Source organism: Heterodontus francisci, chromosome 3, assembly GCF_036365525.1.
Source record: "Heterodontus francisci isolate sHetFra1 chromosome 3, sHetFra1.hap1, whole genome shotgun sequence".
Taxonomy (NCBI): Eukaryota; Metazoa; Chordata; class Chondrichthyes; order Heterodontiformes; family Heterodontidae; genus Heterodontus; species Heterodontus francisci.
Genome location: NC_090373.1, coordinates 56,573,921 through 56,600,444, shown reverse-complemented (window position 1 = coordinate 56,600,444; position 26,524 = coordinate 56,573,921). Strand labels below are relative to the sequence as shown.

The 26,524-nt window shown below is 43.6% G+C and overlaps 1 protein-coding gene across 1 annotated transcript in view; it reads right to left on the bottom strand.

Annotated features, from left to right (window-relative positions):
• LOC137356496 (lysophospholipid acyltransferase 2-like) overlaps positions 1 to 26,524 on the bottom strand; it is a 156,845-nt gene that overhangs the window by 82,149 nt on the left and 48,172 nt on the right. Inside the window, exon 3 of the mRNA XM_068022387.1 lies at positions 14,517 to 14,594. Coding sequence (XP_067878488.1) covers positions 14,517 to 14,594 — 78 coding nt within the window. The remainder of the gene's footprint in view (positions 1 to 14,516; positions 14,595 to 26,524) is intronic.

Here is a 26,524-nt window from a genome sequence, read left to right as displayed (position 1 = left end):
ACTCCTCCAAAATTCTTCCCATAAAGTGAAAAAAGATCAAAAATCCTAAAACTTGACACAGGATAAACACAATTTGCTATTAAGGCAATATGCAAAAAAGAAAATTCCTTGGACAGCTAAAAACAGCTTGGATTCGGAGGCTCTCCAGTGTCACAGTTGGTAAAGATGACTTGTAACTCAATTGTGCAGACTAGAAAGTTCCACATTTGGTTCCCATTCTGCATAATCATTCAGAGGTACTGCAATTGACTCCATTGCCCCTATGCAGCCCAGGGCACTTAGACCAAATATAGTATTCAGACAATAACTAGTGTTCTGATGAAAGGTCACAGACCTGAAATGTTAACCAATTCCACCTTCACAGATGCTGCCAGACCTGCTGAGTATTTCCAGCACTTTGTTTTTATTTCAGATTTCCAGCATCCGGAGTATTCTATTAACTAGGGAGTCTGTTCATGGATGAAATCCAGTGACCCCAACTGAAAAGGATACATGCAGTCAGACTAATGCTCAAGTGCAGCCAATTAATATTTGTGTGTATTTACTCCAAGTATGTATGAATAATGGTCATTTGGACCCAGAAATGAAGCAGCAACAGCACTCACGGAATTACAGCTCAGCATGAGTCAGTGCTTTCAAGAGAGTTGGTGAACTAGGGTTTCCAACTCTTGCATGGCCCAGGAGTTTCCTGGAATGGGACATAGAACGTCTGGGCATTGCTGCATGCAAATATTTAGAAAAAGGACAAATATAAAAAGATCTGGTGGGGGATTGGAATAAAATGGTTACAGAACAGTACCAGCCAAATGGACTCCTTGTTTGCTGTAAATTCTATCATTCTATGAATACTCCTTTATTCAGTGGGAGTCCAGGGAATGGTTTAAGAAATGGTGATAATTGAGTTTAGGATGATGCGTCCTGAGAGAACTGCCCACTGCTTGGTTCAGGCTGATTTACACTAGCTGGTTTTGCCGTGTGAAGTCCAAGTACAGATCCACTTTAACTGAGGCACTCAATTTAGAGCTGTCACCCTCACATAGAACCAGTCTAAAGGAGATTGCAGCCTGCAAGGAGGGTTGCTTTAGACACCTGCTTCTCTTGTACATGTCGAGTTGGCCCCAGAAAGGGAACGTTTAGTGTCCATGAGTACAGCCTTTCATGACCAGTGGACACCACAGGGAAGAGTGCAATGAATAGCTAAGTTACAAGTGTCATATGAGGACAGTTTTAAAGTGTTCTTTTAGCATTCTTCACAAAAATAGTCAGATCTCAGATGTTGAGAACTTTTTGATACTACGTCACTGAAGTAGCAAAGACAAATCATTCCAACGATGCCAGCAGACCATTCATATCCATTATCTAGAATGAAGAAGCCATTCTACTGTATCTTGTGAATTAAGTTAATAACTTTCTTTCAAATGAAAATTCAAGAAACAAAACAGTAATGTTACAAGTCATACTGAAACCATTACTACAGTTCTGATGCAAGGTCATTGAACTGAAACTGTAACTGTTTCTCTCTCTCCACAGATGCTGTTTGACCCAGAGTGTTTTCCAGCATTTGTTTTTATTGCATTACTACTGTATACCTTTTCAGCTTTGTGCCACACTCTATCGTAATTATGCCATTAGGACAGAAGCAGTCATTATGCTGGGCAAAACAATTTATTTTTTATCGCAAATAGCAGTTAAATAATTTGTAACTTTTCTTGCCCACTTATGGACGATAAAAAGTTAAATCTTCATTAAGGATCCACCTGTCCCAAATCGGAGGGTTTAGACATAATTAGAAAGGAAGAGGGGTTGGGGAGAAAAGAAAAAAGAAAAAAAATCAGAAAAAAGGATAACATAAAACAGAGAAGCAGCAGAGTAAGAAATACTGTTGCTTAGGTTTCAATTTTCCCCCTGTAGCTTCATGTAACAAAACCATGTTTGAGTATCCAAATATCAAAACAATAGATTAAAATATATATTGGGTGCCACGATATGGAGCCACAATTCTTACAAGAGTTTGAATATTAACTAGAAAAGTATGCAGCTTCTGGCATATTTGAGATTAGCTACCAATAAAACACCATTAGTAAATGTAAAGAATTTACAATACAGAACTGAAGGCGGAAAGCTAGCCCTGGATAAATCATTTTACTTCTTCTGGCATGGACCAAAAAATTCAACATAGAACTTTGGCATGTCTTCAGAATGCTTTTAGTAATAGTCACCCCAGACACTTTTAAATAAGCTAAACTATTGAAATAATTATTTAGAGAGGCAGAAAGAAGCTATTCAAAAATCAGACCCCCCGTCCCCAAAAATACATTGGAAACCAGTCCAAGATAGCCAGGAGATCTTTGAAGGCTTCCCTGCAGCATTTGGGGTGAAATAAATGTTTACAAAAGCAAATTAATTGTCTGTTTCTTCAGAAACCAAATAGGATATAGTCTCTATTTATATGGGTGTATATCCTCGGGGTATAAACTACCCCACTCACGTAGAGGTCATACTGATTACAGGTAAAGGAAGCTGAAAATTAGTTACAAATGCTAAATTGCTAACTATTTTAACATCCAAATGCTCAGTAATATCTAAAATCACGTGGCATTGCAAGAACTAAAATGTAGGTCATATGAATTGTATTTTATGAGTCCAAAGTCATTGAAAATTAAGCCCTGACAAAATAATTTTAAACACCATGTCAATATACAAAATTTTAGTTATATGTTTATAAAGGATGTGAAGTTAGACCACTATTGGTTTCAAGTTACCAAAGTCTAGTATAAAAGCAAAATACTGCAGATGCTGGAAATCTGAAATAAAAACAAGAAATGCTGGAACCACTCAGCAGGTCTGGCAGCATCTGTGGAAAGAGCAGCAGAGTTAACGTTTCAGGTCAGTGACCCTTCTTCGGAACTAGCAAATATTAGAAATATCAAAGGTTATAAGCAAGTCAGGCGGGGGTGGGGCAAGAGATAACAAAGGAGAAGGTGTAGATTGGATAAGGTCACATAGCTGACCAGAAGGTCATGGAGCAAAGGCAAACAATATGTTAATGGTGTGTTGAAAGACAAAGCATTAGTACAGATAGGGTGTTAACGGACTGAAGATTGAACAGCAGCAAGTACAAACATGAACAAAAAGGTGTGTAAGCAAACTGAACAAACTAAGATGAAATGAAAAAAAAATTGTAACAAATGTAAAAAAGTAATAACTAAAAATAAAAGTAAAATGGGGGGCCCATCGTGCTCTGAAATTATTGAACTCAAATGTTCAGTCCGGCAGGCTGTAGTGTGCCTAATCGGTAAATGAGATGCTGTTCCTCGAGCTTGCGTTGATGTTCACTGGAACACTGTAGCAATCCCAGGATAGAGATGTGAGCATGAGAGCAGGGGGGAGTGTTGAAATGGCAAGCAACCGGAAGCTCAGGGTCCTGCTTGCGGACTGAGCGGAGATGTTCCGCAAAGCGGTCACCCAGTCTGCGCTTGGTCTCCCCAATGTAGAGCAGACCACATTGTGAGCAGCGAATACAGTATACTACATTGAAAGAAGTACAAGTAAATCGCTGCTTCACCTGAAAGGAGTATTTGGGGCCTGGGATAGTGAGGAGAGAGGTGGTAAATGGGTAGGTATTACACCACCTCTGCGACTGCAGGGGAAGGTGCCATGGGACGGGGACGAGGTGGTGGGGGTAATGGAGGAGTAGACCAGGGTGTCGCGGAGGGAATGATCCCTTTGGAATGCTGACAGGGGAAGGGAAGGGAAGATGCGTTTGGTAGTGGCATCACGCTGGAGGTGGCGTAAATGGCAGAGGATGATCCTTTGGATATGGAGGCTGATGGGGTGGAAAGTGAGGACAAGGGGAACCCTGTTACGGTTCTGGGAGGGAGGAGAAGGGATGAGGGTAGAGGTGCGGGAAATGGGCCGGACACGGTTGAGGGCCCTGTCAACAACAGTGGGGGGGGAATCTTCGGTTGAGGAAAAAGGAGGTCATATCAGAAGCACCGTCGTGGAAGGTAGCATCATCAGAGCAGATGCGTCGGGGAAGGAGAAACTGGGAGAATGGAATGGAGTCCTTACAGGAGGTAGAGTGTGAAGTGTAGTCGAGGTAGCTGTGGGAGTTGGTGGGCTTATAATGGATATTAGTGGACAACATATCCCCAGAGATGGAGACAGAGAAGTCGAGGAAGGGAAGGGAAGTGTCAGAGATGGACCATGTAAAGGTGAGAGAAGGGTGGAAATTGGAAGCAAAGTTGATAAAGTTTTCCAGTTCGGGGTGGGAGCAGAAACGGCATCGATCCAGTCATCAATGTCCCGGAAAAAGAGTTGGGGAGGGGGCCTGAGTAGGACTGGAACAAAGAATGCTCAACATATTCCACAAAAATACAGGCATAACTAGGACCCATGCGGATACCCATAGCAACACCTTTTACTTGAAGGAAGTGAGTGGAGTTGAAGGAGAAGTTGTTCAATGTGAGAACAAGTTCAGCCAGGCGGAGGAGGGTGGTGGTGGATGGGGACTGGTTGGGCCTCTGTAGTAAAGTCTAGTAATTTGATTAATTATGTTGAGCTCTGAAACCAGAGATAATACAGGAATATCCTTATGGAAATCAGGATTCTATTTTACTTCAGAAGTTTATTTAAAACACTTTAAAATTGTACTAATCTGGTTGCAATGTAAAAGTAACATATTCCAAAGATGACAAATCAGATTAGTTCCTCAAGACACTCCACATGGCAAGATCCAACCTTGGCTATGAAGTCACAACTCACCGAGGAAAAAAAAACAGATCTGAACAGTAGCGACAAGAGAGAAAATTCATACCAAAGTTCTTGCATACCTTCAAATGACAGGAGAAAAAATAGCAGCAGCCCAAGCACAGGAACAAGAGCTCCTGTGTTGGCTCTATGAAACAAAAGGGCAAAGAGTTCAACATTGTATGACAACCACCCCACCCCTCCTAAAATTCAATCTCTGATAGGTGCCAAATTAGCCAACCTCAGCCAGGGCAGTGGCAGGGAACTATAACTGATCTGAGCACTCGTGGGTGAAGACAAAAAATATTTGAAAAATATTCATTCTCTGGCTGTGGGCATCACTGGCAAGGCCAGCATTTGTAATCTGCAGTGGCTCTTGTACAATTGAGTGACTTGCTGGGCAACTTCAGAGCGCAGTTAGTGTCAATAACAAGGGTGTGGGACAGGAGTTTCATGTTGGCCAGATCAGTAAAGATGGCAGGTTTCCTTAGACACTAATATCCTTGAGAAATTTAAACCAGTTACATTTGGCAGCTTTTTATTTCCATATTTTTAATATAAATGGAATTCAAATTCTCAAACAGCCACATGAGATCTGAGCTCGTATTCTCTGGATTATTAGTCCAAGCTTCTGGTTTATTAGTCCAGCAACATAAGGTCTACATTACAATGTTTCCTCATTCTAGTCACTATCTAGCCAAATTCACTTGAAACACACTTGTGTGGACACAGATGAAGCCAAGACAAAGCATGGCAACTGTGATACCCCCATGGTCGAAAAGTTTGTCAACACAATGTGTAGGTTTACACACAAGCCCAGTTGGCCAAAGTACCCAAAAAACCCCCAGTAAGATCAGGGATAGAAAATGGAGAGCCGGTGTTGGGATGGCAGGGGGAAGAAAAAAGGCAAAGCTTGGGAGTAGATCACCTGTTTGCCTCACCTGTTCGTCCAACCTGTAGCTGGATGCACGTTATCTTTTCTTTTCCCCTCCAATAGTTGGGCTGTTGAGCCACCCAATGGGACAATGTTAAATATTCAAAACTTACATATATAATTTGCTGAGTCAAATATCAATTACAAACACGATTAAAACAAATGACTTTTGCATTAAGTCAATGATTTTCTGAACCCAAGTTATCACGAGTCAAACTACAACTTCAGAAAAGGAATGAAGTATTAAAATATTCTATATATTGTCACGGTCACACATGGAGAAATTGTAAGTTCGTTGTATACTTCACAAAACAAATCCAAACGAGCACTTTACCTGAAAAACAAGATGGAGTTGAGAGGTCAGGTGACCTTATCCTGTGTTGCCAATACACATGGAAACTACAAGAACCCGGAATCAATCGCTGGAAATGGCATGAAAATGTAAATGACCCATTCTGTGTCAATGGCTACCTTTCCTCAACAAATGGGGTTAACAATCGCATGGCAGACATGGTGTCTCCAAATTCAAAGAAAAAAACGGTGTGAAAAAACTTCTTTATCAAAATGGAATGAAGATGGGCGACACCCAACCCCACCTGACACCATTTGAGGACAATGGCAAAGAGAAACCCTGGTCACATGACAGAAACCAGGGATCTGATAAGTATATGCTGGGCAGACAGGAGCGCCACGAGGGAGAGCGCAGGAGCGTGCTCGCGCCAGCCCGAGCCCATGCACATGAACCGGCCAGAGAGATTCCTTCTGCTCCAGTGGCAGGAGGAAGACCCTGCCAAGGACACCATGTTTGCACGTTGTGCAGGCAGCGACCGGGCAGCGGCCTCCGGACACCCTACCGGAAGCAGTGTCCCAGGGATTGTGACGAGGTGTACAGTGCGGTCGGGCGTTACAACCCGTCCGACCTAGGCACAGGATGGCCCCGCCGCGATCTATACACACACACACGTGAAGTTGTAAATATGTTCCGGTAATGTTTATTAAACATTTCTCTTTCTTTAAAATTAGGAGAAAAACGGTCATTTGCCTGTTTGTTGACCGTTAAAACACTCGGGGTTCACAGAATCGTTACAGCAAAGAAGCACATTTCTAGTAAAAAATGCTGTCTTCGTTCAGTTGAGGGGTGATAAAGGGAAACCAGCCCCATCATTTCCTACCTGTCTATAACATACATAGACACAATATGCAGGATTCATGATGTGATTTAAAAACAAACAGCAACCAGACCCCATACATCATTCACAGGGTCATGGGGCAAGCTTTTGATTCAAAATAGAAGAGACCATTCACCAACATCCCTGAACTTCAAGAACACAAAAGGAAGGCCATTAAAAAATAGAAGCCAACCCTTTCTTTGCACAATTTAAAAAGCAATAAGACAGATGTTCCATATACTTATAACCACAGAAAAAACAACCGGTTCTGCTTCCATGAGAAGTCAAATATTGAGGTTTAAAAAAAATGCTGCTGTGTCCATTTATTGCCTCCTAAACAATAAAATCATGAGGAGCAAGGAAAGGAAAGATATGTTTGTATTTTTTTGAATGTATATTTCACATTATTTGACATGATATATGTAGCTAAGATATCAGATGAACAAATGGCTCACAAAGTTGACCTTGAAAGTTGCTGAAAACAGAGCTCCAGAAATTGTACTGTGGTACCAGAGGGCAAGTCGCAGACTTTCAAATCCTAAAAAGTGCTCCAAATCCCTGGTTCAGCAATCGGTAGCTCTACATTTGAGCTTCTGAATACGAGAAACAAAATTAAACATGACAACACTGTGTTGGAATGTATTAGATGCAAATGCTTGAAATAGTGCACACTATGAGATAATGCAGTAAGTGAGCTCAAAAAAGACTGCAGGAAATTAAGATCACCAAGACAAGAGTAAAGAGAACAAGACACAAAATGTTGCCACACTTATGCAACTACCTCGATGGGCAACTAACAAATATACAAGAACGATCAGAGATGCGGGATAAGGAGTGAGAAAATGAGGCTGATGTATCCTTAGTTTTTCTGCCCCTTCAGGGAGATTCTGACTTGAATTGGTGCAGATTGGAAACATACATTATGAGGAAGTGAAAAATTGCAAATGCTCACAAGTAGCAGGCTCCAACAAATAAGGCACCAGGGCACACTTTTTCTTTAGAAAAGCTACTGTATTGGTACAAGTAGAAAGTCAATGGTCAGAATTTTAACCAAGAAAGGGTAGGTAGTTAAAATAATTTTAGGCCATGACCACAACCCAGCTCCAACATGCCCACTACTGAATTTACGGAGGCATGCTTAGATGCCAAGAAGCAACTTACTTGCAGCAGTTGGGACATTAGTGCAGGTGGGCCAGTATTTATCATAGCAATTAACGTCCTTACAAAACATTAATGCTATCTTTTTGCATTGAAGTTTATTTCCCTTTGAACATCTCCAACACGGCTTTCCCAGACACTGGGAAACCTAACAGCTGAAGGGAGATGAGAAGGGCCAGAAGGCAAGTGCCTTTCTAGGAGGAGCAGGAGTGCACCCCACCCCTGCCCCTGCCCCCCACCCCCCCCGCCCCCACAACGCCTCCTCTCATCTCTCAGGAAACCATGCTTCTCTTCCCAGAATCAAGCCCCCTCCTCCCCCGATCCCCTTTGATCCAATCTCCCCCTCACACAACCTTCCATCCATCGCTTCCTCACCAACCCAACCTTTAATCCACTGTCTCCCCACCACAGACCAACCGACTTGCGTCCCACATCTCCCAGCCTGACTGTCCATCCATGAACTTCTGCCCACCACCTGCTCCCCACACCCTGACTTCCATCCACAATGTCCAGGTCCCTCCTGTCTGTTCCCTGAATGCAACATACGAGCACATGCCTGCCCACCCAGTAGCTAGCAGGCTACTGGCCAGGATATGAAAAAATTAAGAGACCTTGCATTACCAGTTTTTTTTTTTGTTCATGGGATGTGGCCATCACTTGCTAGGCCAACATTTATTGCCCATCCCAAATTGCCCTCGAGAAGGTGGTGGTGAGATGCCTTCTTGAACTGTTGCAGTCCTTGGAGTGTAAATATACCCAGTGCTGTTAGGGAGTTTCAGGATTTTGATCCAGCAACAGTAAAGGAATGGCGATATAGTTTCAAGTCAGGATGGTGTGTGGTTTGAGGGGAACTTGCAGGTGGCGGTGTTCCCATGCATCTGCAGCCCTTGTCCTTCCAGCTGGTAGAGGTCACGGGTTTGGAAGGTGCTGTCGAAGGAGCCTTGGCGAGTTGCTGCAGTGTGTATCTTGTAGATGATACTCACTGCTGCCACTGTGCGCTGGTGGTTAAGGGAGTGAACGCTGAAGGTGGTGGATGGGGTGCCGATCAAGTGGGCTACTTTGTCCTAGATGTTGTCTAGCTCGAGTGTCGTTGGAGCTACACCCATCCAGGCAAGTGGGGAGCATTCCATCACTCTCCTGACTTGTGCCTTGTACACGGTGGACAGGCACTGGAGAGTCAGGAGGTGAGTTACTTGCCGCAGAATTCCTAGCCTCTGACCTGCTCTTGTAGCCGCAGTATTTGTGGTTGGTCTAGTTCAATTTCTGGTCAATGATAACCCCAGAATGTTGATGGTGGGGGATTTAACAATGGTAATGCCATTGAATGTCAAGGGGAGATGGTCATTGCCTGGCACCAATGTTACTTGCCACTTATCAGCACAAGCCTCGATGTTGTCCAGGTCTTGCTGCATCTGAACACTGGCTGCTTTAGTTGCTGAGGAGTAACAAATGGTGAACATTGCACAATCAGCAGCCAACATCCCCACTTCTGACCTGATGATGGAGGGGAGGTCATTAATGAAGCAGCTGAAGATGGTTGGGCATAAGACACCACTCTGAGGAACATCTGCAATGATGTCCTGGGACTGAGATGATTGACCAACAGCCACACCATCTTCCTTTGTGCTAGGTATGACACCAACCAGTTGAGACTCCCCATGCCCACCCAATTCCCATTGACTCCAGTTTTACTAGGGCTCCTTGATGCCATACTCAGTAAAATGCTGCCTTGATGCCAAGGGCAGTTACTCTCACCTTCGCTCTTTTGTCCATGTTTGAACCAAGGCTGTAATGAGATCAGGAGCTGAGTGGCCCTGGCAGAGCCCAAACCGAGCTTCGGTGAGCAGGTTATTGCTGAGCACGTGCTACTTCATAGCACTGTCGATGACACCTTCCATCAATTTGCTGATGATTGAGAGTAGGCGGAAAGGCTGGGTTGGATTTGTCCTGCTTTTTGTGAACAGCACATACCTGGGCAATTTCCCACATTGCCAGGTAGATGCCAGTGTAGTAGCTGTACAGAAACAGCTTTGCTGGGGTTTGCTAATTCTGAAGTACAAGTCTTCAGTGCTATTGCTGGAAGGCTGTCCGGGCCCATAGTCTTAGCAGTATCCAGTGCCTACAGCCGTTTCTTGTTTTCACGTGGACTGAGTGAATCAGATTGTCTGAAGACTGGCATCTGTGACGCTCGGGACCTCAGGAGGAGGCTGAGAAGGATCATCCACTTGTCATTTCTGGCTGAAGATGAATGCAAATGCTTCAGCCTCATCTTTTGCACTGATGTGCTGGGCTCCCCCCATCGCTGAGGATGGGAATATTTGTGCAGCCTCCTTCTCTCGTTAGTTGTTTAATTGTCCACCACCATTCACGGATGTGGCAGGACTGCAGAGCTTAGATCTAATCCATTGGTTGTGGGATCACTTAGCCCTGTCTATTGCATGCTGCTTATGCTGTTTGGCATGCAAGTCATCCTGGGTTGTAGCTTCACCAGGTTGACACCTCATTCCTGGTGCTGCTCCCGGCATGCCCTCCTTCACACTTGATTGAACTAGGGTTGGTCCTCCGGCTTGATGGTAATGGTAGAGCGGGGATATACCAGGGCATGAGGTGACAGATTGCGGTTGAATACAATTCTGCTGCTGTTGGTGGCCTACAACGCCTCATAGATGTCGAGTTTTGAGTTGCTAGATCTATTCAAAATCTAACCCATTTAGCACGGAGGTAGTGCCACAGAACACGATGGTGGGTATCCTCAATGTGAAGATGGGGCTTCGTCTCCACAAGGACTGTGTGGTGGTCACTCCTACCAATACAGTCATGGACAGATGCATCTGCGACAGGTAGACTGGCGAGGGCGAGGTTAAGTAGGTTTTTCCATCTTGCTGGTTCCCTCACCACCTGCCGCAGATCCAGTCTAGCAGCTATGTCCTTTAGGACTCGGCCAGCTGGTGAGTGGTACTCCCGAGCCACTCTTTGTGATGGACATTGAAGTCCCCCACCCAGAGTACATTCTATGCCCTGGCTACAGCAGGAGGTGGCGATCAGCAGGAGGTTTCATTGCCCATGTTTGACCTGATGTCATGAAACTTCATGGGGTCCGGGGTCAATGTTGAGGACTCCCAGGGCAACACTCCCAACTGTATGCCACCGTGCCACCACTCTGGTGGGTCTGTCCTGCCATTGGAACAGGACATACCCAGGAATGACAATGGTAGTGTCTGGGACATTGTAAGGTATGACTCCATCAGTACGAATGTATCAGGCTGTTGCTTGACCACTCTGTGGGACAACTATCCCAATTTTGGCACAAGCCCCCAGATATTTGTAAGGAGGACTTTGCAGGGTCGACAGGGCTGGGTTTGCCGTTGCTGTCTTCAATACGGAGGTCGATGCCGGGTGGTCCGTCTGGTTTCTTTCCTTTTCTTAGACTTTGTAGTGGTTTGATGCAACTGAATGGCTTGCTCGGCCATTTCAGAGGGCATTTACGAGTCAACCACATTGCTGTGGGTCTAGAGTCACACTTAGGCCAGACCAGGTAAGGACAGCAGATTTCCTCCCCTCATGAACCAGATGAGTTTTTAAGTCAATCAACAATCGTTTCTTGGTCACCATTCGACCAACTTTTTAATTCCAGATTTATTAATGAATTTAAATTTCACCATCTGCCGTGGTGGGATTCAAACCCATGTCCCCAGAAGATTGGCCTGGACCTCTGGATTACTAGTCCAGTGACACTACCACTACGCCAACACCTCCCCACCAGTGTTTTCCAGCTGCTCATCCTCCACAGCCACTGTCTCAGGTTGAAAACAGATCATGTGCAATCTCAGTACCCTTTTTTGACAGAGTTAAGGTTTACACCCCATAACCTCTCCATCATAAAAACTTCCCAATTCCAACTGTAAATTGCCTCTCCCTGCCCTCTCAGCCCATCCATTGCTGAAACTCTCATTCATGCCTTTTGTTGTCACTTCCAGACTAGATTATTCCAATGCTCTCTGGCCAGCTTCCCATCCTCCACCTTTCATACATTGCAACTAACCCAAAACTCTGCTGCCCATGTAATAAGTCACATTAAGTTCTGGTCATCCATTACCCCTGTGCTCACTGATGTACCTGGTTACCAACGCCTCAAAAAAAAATTATGCAGTATAAAAGATGGCCATCGTGCCTGTGTCAGCTCTTTGAAAGAGCTAACCAATTAATCCCACTTTCCTGCTCTTTCCCTATAGCCTTGCAAATTTTACCCTGTTTTTCTTATTCTTTCATGGGATGTGCACTTTGCTGGCAAGACCAACATTTATTGCCCATCCCAAATTGCCCTCGAGATGGTAGTGGTGAGCTGCCTTCTAGAACCGTTGCAGTCCATGTGGTGTAGGTACATCTACAGTGCAGTTAGGAAGGGAGGTCCAAATACAGGGGAATTGCAAAATAGGGCACGAAACAGAGTAAGGGTAGTTTAAGAGGGGGAAATGCACCCTCCCATTTGTTTTTAAGTATATGGTTATAAGTAGAAGGGAAAAAGAAAAATGCTGAAAGGAAAAGGTAACAAATAGAGAATGGTGTGGGGGGGGGGGGGGGGGCGGGGTTGAGAGAAGATCTGCTTTCCACTTCTTTCTATTAGGCTGTAACATAGCCCTAACATTGTGGGAAACAAATGAAAGTTGAAACCACTCATAATATCCCATTTACCTAAATGAATAGCTTGCTTTTACTTACCGTAAGCACACACACTACAGTAACATAGAATATTTAAAAAGAAAACATGCACTTTCCCTGAATCAATGCTTGTATGTGTTTTGACTAATAAATTCTAACAGATAGCAATTTTCTCCCTTTCCCCCTCCACTTAATTTTGGTTCACTGTCTGTGTGGGATGGGATGAGAGGGGTGATATTCAATGTCAGTATAGGCTGATAGAGTTTAGATAAAGTAATCATACTTCATGAGTTGTAAAACACACATTTCCTACAGCTTTGGTATTTGAGCTATAATTCAGTCCAGACTTGGTAGTATTTTCTTCATGCCAATAGCTTTATAAGTTACTATAATGAATACACTCCAGTTTTACCGTAAAGCACTAATACTTGCCCATTTTGCTCGAATGTATTTTATAAACGAATCCAAATTGGATCGGCTAGTTAGATTTAAATCATACTCCTTCACCAGTGCTTTTTGCGGATCGACGTGCCCCTGATTTGGGCAGGAATACAATATCAGCAAGACTTTACTGATTGGGGGTGGGTGGTGAAGAGAAAGGAGGGCAGGCAGAAGGCACCATCCACTGTAGCGCAAAACCACAAAGGCCAGCAGATCCTTGGATCACATTAGCTGATTTACACAGATGCAGCAGATGGGATGCTACAAATAGCCTCAGAGCCTCTAGGCTAGGGAGAAATAAAAACAAAATTAAGCCAAAGTTCCACACCTGATTGTTGTCTTGTGATCTCTGCTGGAAAGTGCATAGAAGCAAGTGTTAGTGATGATGCCTTCACAATCATGTAGCCTGAACCACTTACTTCAGAATCAAAAATGAGGGATAAAAGCAAAATACTGCAAATGCTGGAAATCTGAAATAAAAACAAAGTGCTGGAAATGCTCAGCAGGTCTGGCAGCATCTGTGGAGAATGAGACAGAATTAACATTTCAGGTCTATGACCTTTCATAAGAACTCAATGCAACCTAGCACATCACCTCCCTCAACCCAAAGGCCTGCTGGGTCTGCAAAAAAAAAAAACAACCCCCGACCAGAGTCCGACGGAACCACATCCGACCCGGCCAGAGTCCTTCCATATTTTCCCGTGCCCGACCATCAGTTAACTTACCTTCCGTTTTTCACTTTCTTGCTGATCTGCACAAGCTTAAAATAACAAAACCACCTTTCTAGTCCAAAAATTATATTAACAGTGGAGCCACTTACCTGTGAGAGCGCGTTTCTGACCCGACCCAAGTCCGAATGCCAGACCCAGAAGTGCAACCTAACCTGAACTCGACACGTCGTTGGGTCCAGTTGGGTTCGGCTAGCAGGCCTTTACCTCAACCCCCAAAAACTGCTCTCCAGTCAAAAGTCATACACCAACTGTAGTCAATAAGTAACCCAGTGACTTGCTTTTAGGTTTCTGCCTATAACCACCCAAGTGTACTCAGACAGTTTGCAAGAGCAGCTTGGTGACTCTTTCTTTCCCTTCAAGTGCAATGCAATCCACCATTTTAAAAAGTGATAATTGTTGTAGTTTTAAAGGCATTTATTTGAGATGAACACACCTTGTCGAAAAGTACTGTTTCAATGCTGATCAATCCCAGCAATTGGTACTGCTATCCAAAGCAGTCTTTTTGTTACTGATAGACTTTTCTTACTAGTAGTATCTGGGGAGTGGTGCGCTGGCACTGCACCACATCAAGAGACGACATATTTGAAACAATATTTACCGCGCTCAGTGTAGAACTTGTAAGAAATTTGACACAATTACACACAAAAAAGGACAGCATGCACTGAAAATACTTACTTTTGCATGTGCTCTGTCCCAACAATGATCATGATGTAGTAAGAAATTCCACTCTGCACAACAAAATGCAAGGCATACCTAAAAGAAAATGATGATGGTTAACCAAGCTCTAGATGAAATGGAGTCAGTCAACATTAAACTATAATCTGCTGGTACAATGATAAATTTGCAGCATGAAAACCTCGCACTTTAATATCAAAATAGAATGCAATGACATGCTGGTGGGCAGGGAATAAGAGTCAGCTTCAGACCCAGTGTTTTCCTGCAGACACCGACAACTTTCTCCAGTCAGAAACTTACTGAGTATGATTTGAAACTTAGTCGATATTTTCCCACTTCTTGCTTCAAAATATATTTTAAATACTCACTTTTCAAGCGTTATGTTATACACGGGAATCTTTGATTCTCTAGAAAACCTCCAATATTTTCTTCCCTCCCACCTTCTCCTGGTCTCATTTGCTCAAGTTCACAACTACCTCGGCTGTTTTATACAGTTTGCATTGAAAGTGACCCATAGTAATGCAATGGATATCAAAGATCATGGTTTATATGGTACTTCAAACCCACAGTTGAACGTTGGATTTTTCAAACCAGTTGGTTAATTTAGCAATAGGTCTAACTAAGTGGCATAGTTTTGTCCATCCCCACGAAACCTACCATTGAGAGCAATTTTTAGGAAAATCACTAAAAATTGATAAAGAGGAGATATTATAAAGGCTGCTGTACTTAGTTAAGTCACCTTGACTGGATTAGATGCATCTGAGAATACTGAGGGAAGGAAGGGTGGAAATTACACAGGCACTGGCCATTATCTTCCAATGTTCCTTAGATATCAGGGTGGTGCCAGAGGACTGGAAAATTGCAAATGTTACCCTTACATCCTTGTTCAAAATAAAAAAGGTGTAAGTCCAGCAACTACAGGCCAGTCAGTTTAACCTCAGCGGTGGAAAAGCCTTTAGAAACGATAATCTGGGATAAAGTTGTCACTTGGACAAGGGTGAATTAATTAAGGAAAGCCAGCACACAGATTTGTTTTTGGCAAATAGTGTTTAACTTTTTTGATGAGGTAACAGAGGTTTGATGAGGTTAATGTGGTTTACATGAACTTCAAAAAGGCATTTGATAAAGTGCCACATAATAGGCTTACCAGTAAAGTTGAAGAAATAAAAAAGGGAAAGTGGCAGCATGGATACGAAGCTGGCTGAGAGACAGGAAACAGAGTAGCTATGAATCTTTGTTGTTCAGACAGGATGATATATAGTGGGATCCCCCAGTTGTCGGTATTTGGACCACGGCTTTTCTTGATTAATACTAATAACCCAGATTTAGGGGTGCAAGGCACAATTTCAAAATTTGATGACACAAAATTTAGAAGTACTGTGAAAAGTGAGGAGGATAGTGATAGACTTCAAAAGGACAATAGGGCAAACACATGGCAGATGAAATTTAATGCAAAGAAGTGTGAAGTGATGCATTTTGGGAGAAAGAATGAAGAGAGGCAACACAAAATAAGGCTGCATTTGCTGATAATGCAACCACTAGGTGGTGCAGTACTGGCGCATACAGTATTGCAGCCTCATCCACTGAAATGTCACTGTCTGCGATGTCTCAGGTAGCTGCCAGGATTAAAGATGGCGCTGCTCAATTTATCACAAAAAACAAAATCAACCCTAAAATCCCCTCAATGGTTGCCATCGCCGCCTCCATCCCACCCCCAACAGTCCTCCGCACCCTCCTGCCATTGCGCTTCTCTTTGGCATTCCCTCCTGCGACAGCTTCTCGCCGTCCGCTCCCTTCTTTTAGCCACTTGCTCCAGAGTCGGCGCTAAACCCCTGCTGCTGGCTGCTCGCTCCTCGCTTCCCCCCTCCACCCCCAACCCCACTCTCTGGCTGCTCGCTCCTCACTTCTTCACCCCACCAACCTGCTCTCCAGCCACGCTCCTTACTTCCCCACCCGGCTCTCCAGCCGCTCGCTCCCTGCTTCCCACCACTCACTAGCTCCAGGCCACACTTCTTCCCTCCTCTCAGCCACTCGCTCCCATGTTCGATCATTCTCCGCCACGCCGCCTGAAGCAAGGCGGGCAGCGAGGGGTGACGAAGCAACGTAGGAGCAAGTCGCTGAGAGGAGGGAAGCGGTGCAACCTGCAGTGAGCAGCTGGAGAGGGGGGTGGGGGAACCGGGGAGTAAGCAGCCAGAGAGAGGGGGAAAGCAGGGAACTAGCAGCCAGAGGCAGGGTGGGGGGTGGGAAGCAGCGAGGCCAGAGCGTGTGGCTAAGGGAAGGCAGCAGGGAGCGAACGGCAAGACAGGTACAGGAGGGGGTGGGGTAATGTTCGGGTGAATGGAGACAGCTATTGAGGTGCAAGAACGTCATTGCGTGGTGATGTGTGTGCGCATTCACACTAACAAGCTGGCAAATGCTTGCACTCATTGATGACGTCCGCACTCACTTTGTGCATGCTATCGTTAGGAGTCACTTTGTTAAAACAATGGATACAATTCTGATAGGAGTTAAGGCATACAGGATCCTGGGCTTTATAAATAGAGGCATAGGGTACAAAAGCAAGGAAGTTATGTTGAACCTTCATGAAACACTGATTCAGCTTCAACTGTAATATTGTGTACAATTCTAGGCACCACACTTTAGGAAGGATTAGAGAGGATACAGGAAAGATTTATGAGAATAGTTCCAGGGATGAAGTTACAAGGGTACATTGGAGAAGCTAGGGTTATTTTCCTCAGAAGAGAAGGTTGAGGGGAGACTTGATAGAGATGTTCAAAATCATGAGGGATCTGGAGAGAGTAGATTAGGAGAAACTGTTCCCGTTGGTCGAAGGTTTGAGTAACAGAGCACATCGATTTAGTGATTGGAAAAACAACCAAAGGCGACATTAGGAAAAAAATTTTTATTTTAAAAACGCAGCAAGTGGGTTAGGACCTGGAATACACTGCCCAAGTGTGTGGTTGAGGCAGATTCAATCATGGCTTTCAAAAGGGAATTGTATACATTATGTGGAGAGAAAAGATTTGCAAGGCTAAAGGGAAAATGCAGTAAAGTAAGACTAGCTGAGTTGCTCTTGCAGAGCTGGCACAGACATGGGCTAAATGGCCGCCTTCTGTGTTGTAACCATCTAGGATTCACTTCAAGGATTTATTAAGAGTTTTCACACGCAGTCGGTACATGGGCATTTGTGCCCCTTTCCAACATAAAATACCACATGAAGATGAAAGCATTTCAAATGCTCACACTATTTAAGTCACTTGCTAATCCTGGCATTGCCTTTAGCTCACTCATTACTTTCAAAACACATCACAGCACTTTAGAAATCTCTTCCAGTTACATTACTCAGCTAGTTGACAGCACTCAAAAGGTCATATATGAGAATGTTGTCCTTTAGGCACGGTGGGGGCAGGGAATATTCAAGTACCACAAATTGTTCTTTATATTCCATTTAACTTCATGTTTGCTTGTGGAAAAAGTACAATGATTCACTTTGTTAGCATTAAATTTATTTCAGCAGTAGGACTACAAAAATGTGGAACCCATTTTTCCCAGCACTCGCAGAAGTGTTCAACAATAAAATGTATTTATTCTATATGCAAATATATTAAAACTATAATACAATTTAGTAAAAAAGTACTTCAGAATCCAGTATAAACTTACATTGCCACCACGAGTTTTATTCCCAAAATAAATCAATTCTCTTCTCTAAATGTCTTTCCTGAAGATACTCCCTTCTGCATGGATTATGGTTTCCAGTGGTCCTTCCACCTCTTTTTTTTTTTTTTGACAGTCCCACAAGCCCACCCAAAACCAAGTGACTCCATAAGCTCTCCAGCACCTCAGTCAGCAATTCATTGCTGGAGGAGTCCCAAGCAAAGCGGAGACTGTCCAGAAGGTGCACCACACACAATCCAGAAGGGCCACTGGATCAGTGATCAGGAGCTGCAGGGTGACCAACACTCAATTTTTTAGCACATCTGCCCATCACCAAACTATCTGAAATCAGTTAATGAAAGAATGAACTTGAGATTTTGTCTATACAGATCAGCTGCTCACGACATAATCTCACTGAACCATTACCAGAAATCAGGTAGCCTTTCTTCACATGAGCCTCGATAGTAATCGTTAAGCTATTCTACCAACTTGTGTTTGTGCGAAGCACAGAGTGTGTTGGCCATACAGTCCAACATGAAGCAAGTTGCGAGCTGCATGAACACAGTGGCACCCACCATTACACAACCTTCGCTGACAGCACCAACAGTAGAAACTATTAAATGTTGATGCTGAGAGACTTGGGTGTCCTTATACATGGAATACAAAGTTAACATCCAGATACTGCAAGTAATTAGGAAGGCAAATGGCATGTTGGCTTTTATTGCAAGGTGACTTGCTACAATTGTACAGGGCTTTGGTGAGACCACACCTGGAGTATTATGCAGTTTTGATAGCCTTATCTAAGGAAGGATATATTTGCCTTGAAGGCAGTGCAGGAAAGGTTCAGAAGATTGACTCCTGGGAAGAGAGTGTTGTTCTATGATGAGAGGCTGTGTCGAATGGGCCTATGCTCTCTGGAGTTGAGAAGAATGAGAGGTGATCTCATTGAAAGTTGCAAGATTCTGAGGGGTCATTGACCTGAAACATGAACAGTTTTTCTCTCCAAAGATGCTGCCTGACCTGCTGAGTATTTCCAGCATTTTCTGCTTTTGTTTCAGATTTCCAGCATCCAGAGCATTTTGCTTCTGTATTAGGATTCTGAGGGGACTTGACAGGGTAGATACTGAAGTTGTTTCCCCAGGCTAGAGAGAGTCTAGAACTAGGGGCGCATAATCTCAGAATGAGACGTCAATCATTTAAGACTGAGATGAGGAGGAATTTTTTCCACTCAGAGGGTTATGAATTCTCCACCCTAGAAGACCCTGAATAGTCACTCCTCGAGTATATTCAAGGTTGAGATAAAGTAGATTTTTGGACTCTTGGGAAATCAAACTATATGAGAATCCCACGGGAAAGTGGAGTTGAGGTCAAAGATCAGCCATGATGTTAATGAATGGCAGAGCAGGCTCGAGGAGCCATACAGCCTATTCCATGACCTTATGGGTGCGCAAAGAGTGGAAACACAGTAGAATTAGGAAACAGCAAAGGATGCAAGACTAGTAGGAGTTGTCAATAGACCTCCTGACAGTAGTGATGTAGCAGCAGGATGCAGAGATCAGAGAAGCAGACAACAAAAAGGATGTAGTTATAATGGGAGATTTTAATTTTCGCAGACTGGGAGAACAGCATGCCATAAAGGCAACAAATAGCCAGAACGTATCCTAGACATGTTTTAGGATAAATGAGGCAACCGTGAAGGAAGACAGCAGGTTAACTACTACTGGCTGAGCTGATGTCTGCACAATTATATTGATCTGTGTTGATCAGATTTCCCTGGCAGAGTGTTAAAATCATTAAGTCACAAACGACATCAAGACGGGGCCATCGAAATGGATGGAAATGTTTAGTGCGTATGTGACACGGACAGTATAAATATCAGCTTGGCTTTGGGGCCGGAGATCTGCAGATGGACATAGGAAGTGAACGGCACCTAGTCAGCCAGTTCAGACCTACATCAAATCGATGGAGTGACTACCTGGGAGTGGTTGCAATATATTCTCTGGTAAAGAAAGAAAAGCTAGCTGGAAACAGGGACTTGGGAGGGGAATTTATGGGTGACTAAGTTTCAAATTAATGTTTAATAAATATTACTGAGAGTTAACCAGTGTGTTGAGTAGTTCCTCGTTTTGCTCAGATACATATTCACCGTAATTCTAGGGTCACAGTCTTAACGTGGGAGAGTGAGAACAAAGAAAGACATCTGAAGTAAGGCTCCCAAAAGATTGGCGACCATCGAAGAAATCCTAGTAGGGGTGGATGGTGGAAGGGCAGAAGCTAGAAATGGGATAAGAAAGGGAAAACTCCAATAGATATGGTAAAAAGGTTATATCTGTAAGAAGTTAAACATAACAGAGGGATGGTTGAAAGATATTGCTGCATCGGAGGATCCGCTAGAAAAGGTGAAGGAATGGACAGTGTCCTCTCAGAGGACAGGCAATAAGGGAAAGGTCGTGTGGTCGTTTGGATATGACCACCAGAGGAGGCTATTAGCCTATGGAAACAATTAGAGGAAGCTAGGCAAAGAGATAGTTACCAAGAGGTGGTACTTAATAAGCTCACAAAGGAGTTAGAAGAGCTTAAGGCAGAAAAGGTCAAAACAGAAGCAAACTGAGAAAACAGTAGCTTTTTACAGGGCACAAGCATGTAAAGTGAAAGACAAGGCGAACAAACACGAAAAGTTATCTTATAAAGCAGATGGAGAGGCAGAGAGTAGAAAGGCCGCTTACGCGGTGATGAAAGAGCAAAGCCATGAAAGGGCAGACCATCACCAGCGTCAGAGAACAATACAGGGGCTGAAACAAGTCACCACCCAGCAGGGAATTATCAACCTTATGGGAGGAGACAAGGAAGACCCCGGAACGGGTGACTAACCGGAATACGGGGATACCCCGATTTTACAAGTAGACCTTCTCCCGTGGCCCCTATGCATCAGACCAAATACAGACCCCAGCCAGCCAGCGGAGGACCAAACAGGTAACTGGTCTTTTGGCCAGTTAGTTTGTCGTCTGTCGTGGGGAAGTGTTAGAATTAATTAAGGAGGCTACAGCTGGGCACTTAGAAAAACTCAAGGTAATCAGGAATAGTCAGCATGGCTTTGTGAAAGGGAGATCACGTTTAACCAATTTGTTGGAGTTCTTTGAAGGAGTAACATGCAGTTGACGTACTGTACTTGGATTTCCAGAAGACATTTGACAAGGTGCCACATAAAAAGGTTAGTGTGCAAAGCAGGAGCTCATGGTGTAGTGGGTAACATATTAGCATGGATAGAAGATTGGCTGGCTGGCAGACAACAGAGTATGCAGAAATGGGTCCTTTTCTGATTGGCAGGATGTGACGAGAAGAGTCCTGCAGCGGTCTTTGCTGGGGCCTCAACTTTTTAGAATTTAGATCAATGTCTTGGATGAAGGGAGCGATAGCACAGTAGCTAAATTTGCAGATGACACAAAGATAGGTAGGAAAGTATAAAGGCCTGCTACCCAACCTGAACCAGACAACATGACACGACATGTGTCAGGTTCGGGTCGGGCCACTCTCCCGGGTCCGGCCGAGTCCGGGTCGTACTCGGGCCGGACACACAAGGTAAGTGCTCTGCCAGTAAATATTGAAACTTTAAAAAAAAACAACCTTACTTGAGCTGGGAGTCTGGGATGAAACAGAGTCTGCGCAGAGAGCAAGTGACATCATTATGACGGCATCACGCATGCCCTGCAGCTTCGTGGAGCTTCCCGGTTGGAAGGCAAGGAAAGGGATGGTTGGGTCAGGCTCAGCTTGGGGCAAAATTGGAGGGGCTCGGGCCGGGTCCACTGTGGATCAGTTGGGGTTCGGGTCGGGTTCTTTTCTCTGACCGGATCAGGCCTTTAGGAAAGTATGTTGTGAAGAGGACATAAGGAGCTTGCAGACAAATATAGATAAGTTGAGTGAGTGGGCAAAAAGCTGTTAGATGGAGTATAATGTGAGAAAATGTGAAGTTATTCACTTTGGCAGTAAGAATAAAAAAGCAAAGCATTACTTAAACAAAGAATGACTGCAGAACTTGGAGGTGTAGAGGGATCTTAGTGTTTAGTGCATGAGTCACAAAAAGTTAGTATGCAGGTACAGCAAGTAATAAAGGCGGCTAATGGAATGCTATCCTTTATTACGAGAGAAATTGAACATAAAGTAAGGGTGTTATGCTTCAGATATACAGGGTATTGGTGAGACCACATCTCGAATACTATGCAGTTTTGGTCTCATTTAAGAAAGGATGTGAATGCATTGGAGACAGTTCAGAGGCGGTTTACTAGATTGATACCTGGAATGAGCAGAGTGTCTTATGAAGACAGGTTGGACAGACTGGTCTTGTATTCACTGGAGTTTAGAAGAGTGAGGGGAGACTTGATTAAAGTATGTAAGATCCTGAATGGTCTTGACAAGGTGGATGTGGAAAGGATGTTCCCTCTTGTGGGCGAGTCCAGAACTAGGAGACACTTTTAAAATTAGGGATCACCATTTTAGGACAGAGACGAAGAGTAACTTTTTCTCAGAGGTTGAGAGACTTTGGAACTCTGCCTCAAAAGATGGAGGAGGCAGGGTCATTGAATAATTTTAAGGCAGAGGTAGATAGATTCTTCTTAGGCAAGGGAATTAACAGTTATCATGGGTTGATGGGAGTGTGGAATTCGAGACAAAACCAGATCAGCCATGATTTTATTGAATGGCAGAGCAGGCTACAGGGGCCGAATGGCCTACTACTGCTTCCAATTCGTATGTGCGTATGTAAAGAAAGGAAAGCTAGCTAGAAACAGGAATTTATGGGTGACTAAATTTTGAATTAATGTTTAACAAATACTACTGTGAGTTAACCACAGCCAGCATGTTGAGTAGTTCCATGTTTTGCTCGGACGCATATTTACTGTAATTCTAGGGTCACAGACTCAATCTGGGAGAGCGAGAAAAAAAAAAAATTGGAAGTAAAGCACTCTACAACAGGCCATACTAGATTTAGTAATGACCCAGAATTAGTTTACAATGTGACAATAAAAAGATAGATAAATGGTTTAGATCTAATTGTTATTACAGAAACATGGTTACAAGATGATCAAGATTGGGAAATAAATATTCCAGGTTACACAACATTTTGAAAAGACAAACAGAATGGAAAAGGAGTAACCCAAGGACAGTAGAAAGGATCCTGGCTCAGAAAATGTGGAAGTGGAATCCGTATGGTGGAGATTAAGAATAATAAAGGGTCAGAAAACACTAATGGGAGTAGTATATAGGCCCACTTACAGTAGTTATACCATTGGACAGAGCATTAAGCAAGAAATAATTGAACCTTGTAACAAAGGCAGGGGGCTGGGAAGCTGAGCATAACTTCAGAAGGAAGAAAAGCAGAGCTGGAAATGGAAGGCAGAAAATTAGCAAGCAGTGAACAAAGGTTGGAAAATAGACACAAAAAAAAAAGAGTCCAGGTGTGCTTAACAGTATATGCTTCAATGCAAGAAGTATAGTGAATAAGGCAAATGAGCTGAGGCACAGATTGACATGTGGAAATATAATTTTTAAGCTATTACTGAAACATGGCTTAGAGAGTGGCAGGAATGGCAGCTTAATGTTCCTGGTTACAGCGTTTTCAGATGAGATAGAGAGGGGGATTAAAAAAAGGTGAGGTGGCAACATTAAAAGAAACAATTGCAGCCATAAGAAGGGATTATATGTTAGAGGGATCAAATGAGACTGTATGGATTGATCTAAGGAACAAAACAAAAGGCAATCACAATGCTGGGAGTTACTATAGACTTCCCAACAGTCCGAGGGAAATAGAAGTGCAAATATTTAGGCAAATTTCTGAGAAATGCAACAATAAGGCAGTAATAGTGGGAAATCTCAAATATTCTATTAAATGGGATATAGTCAGTGCAAAAAAGGCAGAGATGGCTCAGAATTCCTAAATTGCATTCAGGAAAACTATTTTTTAAACCAGTATGGGGCAAGCCCAAAAGATGAAATGTGGTGGGGGACAATTCTGGATTTAGATTTAGAGAATGAAGCTGGGCAAGTGGAAGGAGCATCAGTGGGAGAGCATTTTTGCAATAGTGATCTTAATTCAGTTAAATTAGCATAGTTATGGATAAGGCCAAAGATAAAATAGGAGTAACTATTCTCAATTAGGAAAGGCCAATTTTACTGGGTCAAGAAAAGATTTAGCAAAAGTGGACTGGAAACAGCTGTTTGCAAGTAAATCACCGTCAGAGCAATTGGAAGTATTCAAGGGAGAGAATCAAAGGGATCAGGTTAAACATGCTCCCACAAAGAAAAAAGGTGGGACAGCCATATCTAGAGCTCTGTGAATGATGAGGTGCACAGAGGACAAGATAAAGCAAAGCAGAGAAGCTTAATCTCTGGATTACTCCCTGTGCCACGTGCTAATGAGTATAGAAATAGGAGGATAGAGAGATGAATCCGTGGCTGAAAACATGGTGCAGGAGGGAGGGCTTTAGTTTCCTGGATCACGGAGTCTGTTTCTGGCAAAGGTGGGACCGACAAGTTGAACAGGTTGCACCTGAACCGAAACGGGACCAACATCCTTGCTGGGAGGTTTGCTAGTGCTGCTGGGAGTGGGGTGAAAACTAATTTGGCAGGGGGATGGGATAGAGAGTGGAGGTACAGTAGAGGGTGATGCACAGCCAAATATAGAAGAGGAATTAAGTCAGTCTGCAAGGCAGAGCAAATATAGACCTGTTAAGGCACAAACGTATAATACAAGGTTGGATTGCATTTATTTTAATGCAAGGAGTCTTACAAGTAAGGCAGATGAATTGAGGGTGTTGATTAACACATGGGAATATCATATTATTGCTATCACAGAGACATGGTTGTGGGAGGGACAGATCTGGCAGCACAATATTCCAGGGCAAAGAATCTTCAGGAGGGTGGGGGGGGTGGGGGAAGACTAGGTGGCATTGCACTATTGATCAAGGAGTCAATTACTGCAGTAAGGAGGGATGACATCTTAGAAGGTTCCTCAAATGAGGCCAAATGGGTAGAACTTAAAAACAAAAAAAGGGGGCAAATCACTTGGCTGGGAGTGTACTACAGGCCTCCAGACAGACAGACAGACAGTCAGGGAGAGATAAAGGAGCAGATATGTAGGCAAATCTCAGAGGTGTAAAAATAATAGGGTAAAAATAGAAGGGGATTTCAACTTCCCCAATATTAACTGGGATAGTCTTAGTGCAAAAGGCGTAAAGGGGGTGGAATTCTTAAAATGCATAGAGCGCTTTTTGAGCCAGCACATAAAAAATCCAACAAGAGAAGGGGCAGTACTGGACCTAATCCTAGGGAATGAAGCCAGACAAGTAGTAGAAGTGTCAGTGGGGGAGCATTTCAGGGATAGTGACCATAATTCTAAGATTTAAAGATGGTTATGGAAAAGGACAAAGATGGACTGGAAATAAAGGTACTGAATTGGGGGAAGGCCGATTTCGATATGATAAAACAGGATCTGGCCAAAGTGGACTGGGAGCAGCTATTTATAGGAAAGTCAACATCAGACCAGTGGGAGTCATTCAAAAAGGAAATTGAGAGAGTTCAGGGTCAACATGTTCCTGTAAAGGTGAAGGGTAGGACCAAGTCCAGGGAACCCTGGATGTCAAGGGATATGGAGGATTGGATAAGGGGAAAAAAAAAAAGAGCGCTGAAAACAGCAGAGCCCCTAGAACAGTATAGAAAGTGTAGGGGGGTACTTAAAGTAATTAGGAGAGCAAAGAGGAAACATGAGAAAACACTGGCAGGCAAGATAAAGGAAAATCCCACGGTGTTTTATAAGGGTAAGAGGATAACCAGGAAAAGAGTAGGGCCCATTAAGGACCAAAGTGGCAATGTGTGTGTGGAGCCAGAGGACATGGGTGAGGTTTTAAATGATTACTTTTTAATCTGTGTTCACGATATAGAAGGACGATGTAGGTGTAGAGATCAGGGAGGGGAACTGTGACATACTTGAACAAATTAGCATTGAAAGGGAGGAGGTTTTAACAGTTTTAGCTGGCTTAAAAATGGATAAATCCCCAGGCTCAGATGACATGTATCCCAGGCGGTTATGTGAAGCAAGGAGGAGATAGCAGGGGCTCTGACACAAATTTTCAAATCCTCTCTGGCCACAGGAGAGGTGCCAGAAGACTGGAGGACAGCAAATGTGGTATCATTATTCAAGAAAGGTAGCAGGGATAAATCAGGTAATTACAGGCCAGTGAGTCTATCAGTGGTTGGGGAAACTATTGGAAAACATTGAGGGACAGGATTGATCTCCACTTGGAGAGGCAGGGATCAATCAAGGATAGTCAGCATGGCTTTGACACGGGGAGATCGTGTCTAAC